Genomic DNA, 10,473 nt, shown 5'->3' with positions numbered 1-10,473 from the left:
AACTGCGGCAGCTGAGGGAAAACCCTAACGCGGACATCCTCCTCACCGTAAAGCGCTGTTCCGGGCAGCTCCGCAGCCGGACACAAGGGCTGCGCAAGCCAAGATTTATGGGGAAGGAAGGAGAAGCCTCAGGTTTGCCTTTGAGACCAGGCTGACGTGATTTTTCGGAAGTGCTGCGGGTCCAATATCTCCGTTTCCTCCTGGGAGGTTACCGGGAGCTCAGCTCTTCCAAAACCCCGCATTTGCCTGGGATCGTGAAAAGGGAGGGGTTACAGGCAGTTTCTAAGTACCCAAGGGATTTAGGTGCTGACGGTCTTTGGCACCCAAATCCCTTCAGTTGCTCCTAAAACCATGGTGCAGGAACCCAACCTGTAGGTTTCGTTTCAGAAGACCAAGACCTGCCTCCCTGCCTCTCCTCAACAAAGATTAAGGCAAACTGCAGGGGCTCATCCTGTCCAGAGCACACAGATACGCTGGGAAACACAAGACTGTCAGCAGGTATTAGGGGCCGGGCCATTTGGGGTGTCCTCGCCCCCCCAAAACCACCGTTAGTGTGCTGCTTTGATGGACTGGAGAGGAAGGCGGCCAAGGACATCGGCACACCGCCGCACGCGGGGCTTCAGTTCTGAGACACGGGAAACTTCTGTGCATTTCCAGAGCTTTGGAAGGGAAAGGCCAAGCTGTAGAGATGCCAACTGGAGCGTCAATGCAAGAAGATGAACCTTATTCTAAAAAATAAAATTAAAATAAACCGAGCAGCTGGTTTAACTCCCCAACGCTCCTGCCATCGCTGCAATTACACACGACGTTCAATGACAGAAACTAGTTGTGCTTCTCGTAATTTTAGGTTCTGGGTCACCACTACCCAATTGCTGGAGAGATTTACGAAGAGGAGGGGGACAACAAAACAAAAACAAAGCCAAGAGATGAGCCTACGGACTGTCCAGTCTCGGGGACAACCTCCCCGCCCTCAGAGAGCAATACAGGCGCTGCCAAGGCAGCTCGTAGCAGTCTGTGTGCCCCTATTCCGCCAGGCCTTCCGTCTGCCGAAGAAACGCAGGCGCAGGGGTCTAAGCTAGGCTACAAGCTCCGCTCACGGTGCAGGCCTGGCAAGTCCGAGTTCAGAGCCGACAAACCAACTTCCAGAACACTCCTTTGCAAGGCTGTAACCTCCAGTGGCGGAGCTGCGGCCAAACCGCCGTTACCGGTGAGTTTAAAAGGCTACAGGAAGACGGCTGTGCAACTTGTTCTGCGGGGAGAAGACGCTGAGTTATGCAGATCATCTTCCCATTCCATAATTACATTGCAACTTCCCCTTAGAAGCCAATTAAAAAGGTTTTAGTACAGCGAATCTCCACTTTTAAAGCAGGAGAAATTCAATGCAAGTTGAAAAACTGATCCTGTCCGTGCCTGACCTGTCGGGTAACATTTCCAGACCACAGCCAAAGAACTATTTTTTTGGTGTTTTGCCCCGTTTTTAACTGGAACCTCTCGAAGAACAGCAACCTTCACCTCAGCATACCTACAAGGACAAAATCTATCAAAATATCCTTTCAAAATACGCCTCCCAAATTCAAAGCAGCATTCATTCTCATGCTGTAGATGGGGGAGGACAGGATTGCTCCCGCAGCCGGGTCTCGGGGACACTTCACCCACGTTCACTTTTGCTGGAGGGACGGGACTACCCGAGGGCAAGTTACTGAGTAACGGAGGGAGGAGAGCGGCAGGGCACAGCTCGCTCCTATCACAGGAGGCATCTCCCACATCCAAGGACAGAGCAAACACTCCACGTAAAACGTTGGAAGGGCAGGGAAACGCAGACAAGAGCGAGAAAAATCCATACGAGACACACTATCAGCTTGTTTCCCATCTACCCGAAGAAAACCTCGATACAAGCGTGGGCCGTAGTGTATGCTTACAAGGCGGGTAAGATCTCTACAGCACAAACACTTAACTTCAGCCTCGGCCCTTTCCACACACAAGGCAAACCGATCTCCAAGAAACGGGCATCCCCAAAGGCCACATGCCGTGCCACGATGCTACAGCTACACAACTGACTCGACTCCTTACTAGCGGACTGCGGTATCCCAATGTTTTTTCATGTATGGGTGCAAAGGTTTTGATCCCCCAACATACCAGCGTGGCATATGAAAACTAGAGACGAGCCCAAGGCGCTAAGCTGAGGTCTGCAGCTGACCTGGCTGTTCCCCGGGGCGTCTGGCATCGAGGACGCATTCAGGCTCATCCCTAACGAAAAGGCAGGACAGTTCTCCTACAGTCTCGCTGCGGACACATCTCCGTACGTACACGCACCCACGCACACACCCATTCACACACCCTCAAGCCTCTGGCTTGCTCTGTAACATCAACCTTACATTTATTTACAGCTTACTCTGAGAAATCTGTGCAATTTCAGCCAAATCAAGCTCCCAACAAACCCTATATGGCATTTTCAGTCTCTGCTTCACATTTAAACGTTGAATGTCTTTTTCAACCAACAAAACTGATGAGAAAAAGGTAGCAGCATTTATGAAAAGATGAAGGTTTATAACAACAATTTAAAAAAAAAAAAAAGGTACCATTATCCCATTACGGAGCATTAATGTAGGGACTGAACAGAGAAGCTAGTGTTTGGATAGACCATGCCACAAAACGGTAGTCACCTTGCTGTGTGCGCGTTGGATCTGAAAAGGGAAGAGCACCTGAAACATGAACAGTCCTCGTCAGCATGTGCGCTTTTCGCTCTCGCTCCTGATCCTGGCAGAAGTGCGAAACCTGCTTGGTTTTCCTCTTCTCTTTTTTCCCCTCTTTTTTTCTTTTTTTCCCCAATATATTTTTTCCTTTTTAAATTTTTTTCTTCCTTTTTTCTTTTTTTTTCCCCCTCTTTTTTTGGCAAAGTGCAACCACACCTGGTTACCACAGTTTTGACATGGCCGAAGGTGCAAGTGTGACAAGAAACCTCGAGTTCAGTTCAGGGTTCCCCTGCAGTTCTCAGAGCCACATAGACATGGGATTTTTACATCCTCGATTGGAAACTTGTAGTCATAGGTAATTTCCTCATTCACATTGATGTGCTGTTTGGAGTAGATGACGATCTTCTTTTGAGACTCCACCGTGATCACTTTAGCATAACAATTTGGCTGCAAGGGTGACAGAACAGGCAAGGATTTAGGCTCCCCAGCATCCACCACAGTTATTCCAAGCTACAACAGAGCCGGGCAGCCTTTCCCTAGACGGCCTTGGCCATGCTTCCAGAGCCCGGACCCAGGGGAAGCTGAGAGGGAGGCGTGAAGCCAGGAAACCCTCCTTGTGCTCCTCCAAACTACCCACGTTCTGGTCACTGGTGGTGCAAAAGAGCCTGGATGATGCTCCACCAAGTTTGTCACAGGTTAAGACCAGCTCAATGATGCTTAATAACTTGGTCAGACAGCCAAGCCTGAGTGCAGAGCGCAGCACAGAGCAGCCGGGAAAGCAGCTTCTCACTACCTGCCAGGGCAGAGGATACTTTTCCCACATGGACACTAGGAGGAGACTGTTCCCATGGAATAAAAATGCTGAAATTTGGTCTGTTTTAAGGAAATATTTGTTAGGTATGTTTGAACAGTGTCCACCAGGGTCTCCCAACACAGTCGGGAGGATTCCGAGTGCACTGCCTCGCTGCACGATTCATTTCTTGGGTGTCTCAAATCTTGTTACGCAAATTTAGAGTCTGCTTTGATCTGCTGCAGCTCATTAACATTTAATCACAACCCTGTGACCCCCTGCTACTTCTGAACACAGCCCCAATCAAAGTCAGCAAGGGCTCACGGGGTTTATCAGTACGTCAGAGTACAATTATATGCAAAACCACGACACTTACATTGCAGCTGTGATTAATAAACCTGGCGAAGTTTCCGCATTTCGTGGCATCGATGATGGTGTCATGATCGACTCTGAACATGTAACTGCTCCCGATGCCTTCATCCTCGTATCGCTTTTCACGCATGTCAGCAATGACCTAGAGAAAACCCAGGCGTTGTGTCAGGACACGCCGCAGAAGCGACCCACGAGCAGAGATCTACACAGCACTAAGCTGCGCTTGTGCCACCCAACAGACACACGAGCCCAAACACCCCGAGAGAACACAGACCTAACTGAAAACACACACGTCCAGGATGGGCTTCCTGAGAGCTTCCCTCCTAAGAATCTGAGTGCTTAGTTTCCATGGGTTGTTGAAAATCCCACCCTTGTACTTGCGAACCATCAGCCAACCTCTGCCTAGCTCACGTCGCCTTGCGGCAGGACGATGACCCCAGCTGTCACACTCGAGCACTTCCCGCAGGGCTGGTGTTTGCTCAGACGTCGCCCACGGTGCAGCTTACCTGCCTGATGTTCTGACCCACGTATTCAATCACCATCTCATCAGCCGCAATGGGCTCCATAGCGAAAAGGCCCCAGTCATGAATGTGGCTCTTGCAGAATTTTAGTTTTTTCTTCCGGAACTGCATGAAGAAAACACCCCAAAACCCCATCCCTGAATTAGGCACAGCACAGAATAGGAAAGGCCAGCCCAGGTCCAGCACCTGCAGCACACTCCAAGCCACAAGCTGGACTGGCGTACTTCAACCCAATTTTGTTTCATTCGCTCCAGCGGTGACAGGAATGCAGGACAGAGGTCACAGGAGGTTCCATGGAGTGGCAGTACTTGGGATTTTACCACTGACCACACACTGAGGACAACAGACCCTTTCAGGCCACTGGTCTCTGCTCTGCATAACCCTGATGGTTCTGACTAGGGCTCAGGCTCTGTAATCGTAATTTACTTATTTATAGCCTTTTTCAGGCAGCTCATGTCTCTGCTCCTCACAGGGGAGCACACCACACTAAGCGTCATGTTTTCCTGTGACTGCTCTGTTCCTATTTCTTCAGGTACATTTTTTGTCTTGCATGTCATATTAAGTTCACAGAATCATAGAATGGTTTGGGCTGAAAGGGACCTTAACACTCACCCAGTCCCAAGCCCTGCCACGGGCAGGGACACCGTCCACTAGACCAGGTTGCTCCAAGCCTCATCCAGCCTGGCCTTGGACACTTCCAGGGATTAGTGTATAGGTTGTCTTACATGTAAGTACAGGGGAGCCAGGTACCATTTAATCCTCTGGCACACACCGCGGTGCCCAATGCCAAGATGGCCATCACCAAGATGGGAACAAACTGTCAGGAGGTCCCCTGCTCCGCCTGCTCCCAACCAGCCCCCGGCGAAGCAGCAATCCGCGGGGTGACCTACCTTGAGCTGGTTGAACTTGAGCAGGTCACTGTCGCAGCTACCAGTGAAGGAGGAGAGGAGCCTGCGTTGCTCTGACCGCCTCTCCGAGCCAGCCCGGGTGGAAGCGTGAGGTTGGGCAGGGATGCTCATACCCTGAGAGGACAAATGGGTGATCAAAGCTGACCCAACGCTCCCCAGCCTCCCTGTGAGCAACCCCTTGCGCTGTAACACATCACTGCAGAACACGTGGCTTCCTAAAACATCCCACATCAAACAATAACGCCTCCCTAGCAGCTCCCGGAGTCCTAGCCAACAGCTTCACCCCCCTCCTTGCCAGAAGGCAGGAAGCAGGCACTGTATGTGACGCTGTAGAAACCCAAATCCCATTCACACCCCAGCATTCAGCAGAGGAGGTGCCCTTACCTGCGTGTCAGCCGGCGGCTCCTCCGCAAAAGCTCGGCTATTGTTGAGGTATTTAAGTTTGTCCTTCTTATCAATTTTGTAATAGCCTTCACTTCGTGCACAGCCTGTCACGTGCTCCCGCATCCCATCATCCCGCTTCTTTTTCTTGGGGGTAGAAAAGCTGGTAGGTGGAAAGAAGTTAAGGAGAAACACAACCACTGGTGGGTATCAAAACGAGCTACAGCTACACAGAGCTAATGCCAGGAGCTTGGAAAATTAGGAAGGTTTGAAGAGGGTTGCAAAAAAAACCCCAATACTACTGAAAAATCAAGGGAAATCACTGAAGCTCACATGCACACAGGAAATCCAAGCATGGTCTTCCCTTCTTAGCTGCATGCTTTGGGACACTGAAGTAAAGAGATAACGAACATTTGAACATAAAAAGGTTAAGCTGTCAAGAGAAACCTGTTTGGGAAAGGCTCTCCCCACAGCACCCAGTACATACGCAGACAGCAGCTGCCCAGCCATCTGATGTGCCAAGATTTTCTCCAAGTGACATGCTTTTGTTCTACCTCCAGGAACACTCTGCAGCCACCCCAAGCCCTGACGACACCGCACTGATCTCCCGGCAGCAGCCATCCCCACCGACGAGGGCTGGAAGCAGCAGAGATGGGCAAGAGATGCTGCTCAGCCCAAAGGGTTCGGAGATGTGGAACTTGCTTGCCTCAGTAAATCAGCTTCTTCAGACACTGAGGGGAAGGGCAAGCCCCTGCCCAGAGGTTTCAAAGCCCACCGTCCTGATCAGTCAAGAAAAGCCTGCAGCTGGCCTGGCAAGGACACACGGCATCGAGCAGGCAGAAGGCACCTTCAGGTCTCTGGCTTCTGGAAGGACAGTGGAACTGTACTACTGGCAGCTCACCCCAAAAACACGGCCATGAAGCTTGTGACGACAGAGATCTATCAAATAATACTGCCTGTGAGTTGTGACATCTCCAGAAGCAGAGGGACCATAAAAAGCAAGACGCCTCAAAATCAGAGCACTGAGGTGTAAGCTTGCTGCAAAGCGGGGGAGCCCCGCGGGTATGTTCGCACCTACCGTGACTGTAGCACAGATTAACCCGACAACTGGCTGCAGACTGGTTTCACGTGGTTTAAAAAGTGACTGTAAATTTGCTGTTACAGTAAACCCTATCAACAGGGCAACAGATTTCAAATATTCCCACTACCTAAGTTGCGAAATGCAAACACATTTAAGCGCAGGGCGGCAGGCAAGCCCTACCCTCAGCCGTCCTGCCCTGCCTTTCGCTGGCTGTGGTCCCCCCGTTACTCCCACCTTGAAACTGGTTTGGTTTCAGAACAGCTTCCCCAAATGGGGCCAACACAGACTGAGAGCTACTGGGGATGATGCAATTCATCGTCCTTCCAGAACACTTCCTTTAAGCAATTAAATAATTCTATTTCAAGACTATTGCACTGGTGTGAAAATGCAGAAAATTGTAAATTTAATCCCACACATTGCCCTCTGAGACGCAGAGAAAGGATGGACTAAAACCACACAGCTCAGCACAGAGCTCCTCTTGTTTTCCGTTAGTGTCATATCACTGACTATTTTAACTGGTTTGGGCTTTTTTGCTTTCCCATCTTGCAGGGAGTAAGGGATAGTTTAACTCTACACGATGTCTAGCAACACACGATGTAGTGCATTGGTATAGTCTGACGTATGAATTCATATATCCTTCCTAAAAACATTACTGGAGAGTTCTTATATGAGCACAGCCTTTCAGGCTCTGTTCTGGAGATCACCACTGATGGCTGTACACATGGAGTCTCATTCTGAGACAGCTTCGGCATCCCAAAAATGCTCCCAAAGAGTCAAAGCTCCAGCTGATCACGGGATTATGGGCAGGCAGGGAGGAGATGGGGTCTGACCCTGTCCCACCAGCACCAGCCAGTGCTACCCATGCTCCCCGCTGCGGCACCCAGCAGTATGTTTCCCCCCACTCCGGCCCAGCGCCGTGTCTCTCCCTGACGTGCCGCTTAGAAACCATTGCTTTTATTAGTATTTCAGGCTCAAAGCAAATTAAAGCTGCTAGCACCACTAACTCAATCTTTTTGGGCACAGATGGTGAGATTATTTTTACAGCAAGTTTTAGCCCCAAGTTAAAGCCCTGTATGTGCAGACTCGAAATTCCACAGTCAAGCTGAAGAAGGAGTCTGGTTGAAATGCAGAGAGAAGCTTCTCAAACTAGCCAGGAAATCTCCCCAGAAGAGGTGCAGATTTTCCCTGCAGTCCTAGATCAAAAATGCAGCAAGAACAGCCACTTCTGCAGTATTTTTGTATTGCAGCTTCAGGGAATAAAACGATCTCAAATTCCCTGCTGATGTAAGCATCTGCTATTCGAGCAAGCAAACGCTTCTTCCACCAGCACACTCATCCTTTTGCATTCTGAGTCCTACACAACGACCGGCGAGGGCACCTTACACGTGTGGTGAAACACAGCACGCCAGTGAGAAAGGATATAAGGATGGAATACCCAGAGGGTGTCGTTGAGCCAGTCCATACCATTGTCCTGCTGTAACAAGCGTTCGTATGTGATACACATGAATTTGATATCTTCCTCATCTATGCCGCCGTTCCAAATGTCATACAAAATGGTCATCTCCTCAAACTCGGAGCGTGGCCTGAACTGAGGCCGGGGTGGGGAATACTCCGGGGAAGGAATCACTGGGAGGTCCTCAGGTGTCTTCTTCTGCCTTCGCCACTGTCTTTTCGGTTTCACATGAGCTTCTTCTTCCTTGAAGTCTTCATTCCACTGGTTCTCCAGCTCCTTAAATGGCAGTTTCTCTGCAACAGTCTCAGCTGCTATTTTCTCATGGAAACCGTCATTCCTGAAGTCCAGGGTGACGGCTTCAGGGTCTTTCAGTCCATAGAAAGCATCGGGATGTCCACCCAACAGCTCTTTGCCCACAGCACTTTCCACCAAGGCCACTGGCACAGGAGGAGGTTCCATGGTTTTGCCCGAGTATACATCCAATGAGAGGACAGAAGGTGGTGACCGTTTTGGCCGACCGGGCCTCCTTTTGGGAAGAACAGAAGGTGGCGGTGGGGGAGGAAGAAGAGAAGCACCAGCGGGTACTTCTGGTGAGAGCAAAAGAGATTTTACTTCTGCCTTGCATTCCTCAATGGGCATTCTTCCATCTCCATGCATGCATGGCAGGGCTGCTACAGGTATTGGCTCATCAGGTGGCAGACCCATGTCCACGTGGAAATCTGCTTGAGGGGGGCTGGCGAAGGGGATAGGGGAAGGAACACTGTTCATGCTGATCGTAAGGGAAGCACCAAGAGGCTCTTTAAAGGGTTTCTCATCTAGCTCATCCTCTGACTGTTTCTTGCCAGACAGAAGGCAAGGAATGGTAGCACCAGCCTCTGGGAAAGTAGGGGTGAAATTGAAATCTCTCCCAGGAGTCCGAGGAATGCCACTGTTAATGCCAGGAGATTGGGATGGGTAGGAAAAGGGGCTCCCTGGGACTTGAGGGGAACTGAGGGTCAAGCTGCTTCCTGTAAGGGGAGCATCGCTTCCTGGCGTGGCTGGAACAGTGTCCATGCTCTGTGACTTCGCAAGGGGGTGTGAAGACTTGGCCAAAATGTCCCGCCCAGGAGTCCTAGGAATCTCCTCTTCCACGGACATTTTGGTCACGGCTAATTGTTCAGGGAACTTTTCTGGAGGGACTAAAGGTTCTTCTTTACCGGGAGTCGATGGTATGGGAAGCATGGAGGATGGCACCTTGTGGACTGGAAGCAGAAGAGTATCAGTCTCTGAATGGATCATCACCTCCCGTCCAGGCGTGCGAGGCAGCCGGTCGTCTTCCTCCGCCATAGAGGGCGGTTTTGTTTTAACACGAGCTTCTAAGCTGCTGTCATCAGACTTGCTAAAGAAGCTGCTTTTATTGGGCAGAGGTTCTCCGAAGACTCCCACTGGAGTAGAGAGATGGAGCGCCTCCTCCTCACCTTGAGATTCAGGCTTTGGACCTTCCTGTACCTCTGGCTCCAGCATGGTAGCGGGTTCAGACTCTTCCTCTGAAAGGGGGAAAAGAGAGGAGAATCAGGAGCTTTGCTTCCACTCAGTCACTCGCCAGTAAAGGCATGTTTAACATGCCGCAATTACAGAACAGCTCAGTCCCACTGGGAGGCTTTAAAAACTCCAACGCTTTACATTTTGGAGGCACAGAGTGTGGAGTAATTAGACGCTACCACAGACATCCCTAATGGACCATAAAAACAACGCACTATTAATTTGAGGATTAGCTACGACACAGGCCAGAATGAAGGTTTTCTGCTTCCAAAACCCCTGACCACCTTTTTACAGACATAAAAGAAGAGCGGGTTGTGGGGTGAGGACTTCAGAGGAGAGCTGTCAGAGCCCCGAGCTATCTGCTTTTTTAATGTGGGAAGGTAAACTAATTGCATGGCCAAGAAGCACCCTCAGCTCTCCGAGGAGGGAGCAGCGATGGGAGGAGTGTAACACTCTTGAACAACACATGAAGGAAATGGGAAGCCCTTGTAATGAATGAGGAGACACTCAGATGGTATCAATGAGGCAATTTATATGCTGCTCTCTCTGCAGCAGGCTCATTTGTCTGGTGTTTATTTACCCCCTTAGGGCCAGGGCCAAAAAGAATCAACAGTGAATCTTGTTAGGCAGCTCAAAATAACATTTTCAAGTGGGAGAGCAAAAGGAGGTGAAAATGCCTGGAGAGTTGGAAGGGAAGCATTCCCCTTTGGTGCTGAAAGAACTGGAGAGTCACAGGAGAAGGGTCTGATCCCT

At 50.3% G+C, this 10,473-nt stretch overlaps 1 protein-coding gene across 1 annotated transcript in view; it reads right to left on the bottom strand.

The window, feature by feature from the left end:
- Nucleotides 1-2,884: 2,884 nt before the first annotated feature.
- Nucleotides 2,885-10,473, bottom strand: part of SETD1B (SET domain containing 1B) — a 49,436-nt gene continuing 41,847 nt past the window's right edge. Inside the window, exons 12-17 of the mRNA XM_010151070.1 lie at nt 8,169-9,725; nt 5,669-5,835; nt 5,267-5,398; nt 4,362-4,481; nt 3,860-3,997; nt 2,885-3,140 (exon numbers count right to left, since the gene is read on the bottom strand). Coding sequence (XP_010149372.1) covers nt 2,967-3,140; nt 3,860-3,997; nt 4,362-4,481; nt 5,267-5,398; nt 5,669-5,835; nt 8,169-9,725 — 2,288 coding nt within the window. The 3' untranslated portion in view covers nt 2,885-2,966. The remainder of the gene's footprint in view (nt 3,141-3,859; nt 3,998-4,361; nt 4,482-5,266; nt 5,399-5,668; nt 5,836-8,168; nt 9,726-10,473) is intronic.

The sequence above is a fragment of the Eurypyga helias genome, unplaced genomic scaffold (assembly GCF_000690775.1).
Source record: "Eurypyga helias isolate BGI_N326 unplaced genomic scaffold, ASM69077v1 scaffold22604, whole genome shotgun sequence".
NCBI lineage: Eukaryota > Metazoa > Chordata > Aves > Eurypygiformes > Eurypygidae > Eurypyga > Eurypyga helias.
The sequence above is the reverse complement of the archived record's forward strand: the minus strand, read 5'-3'. Positions and strand labels throughout refer to the sequence as shown.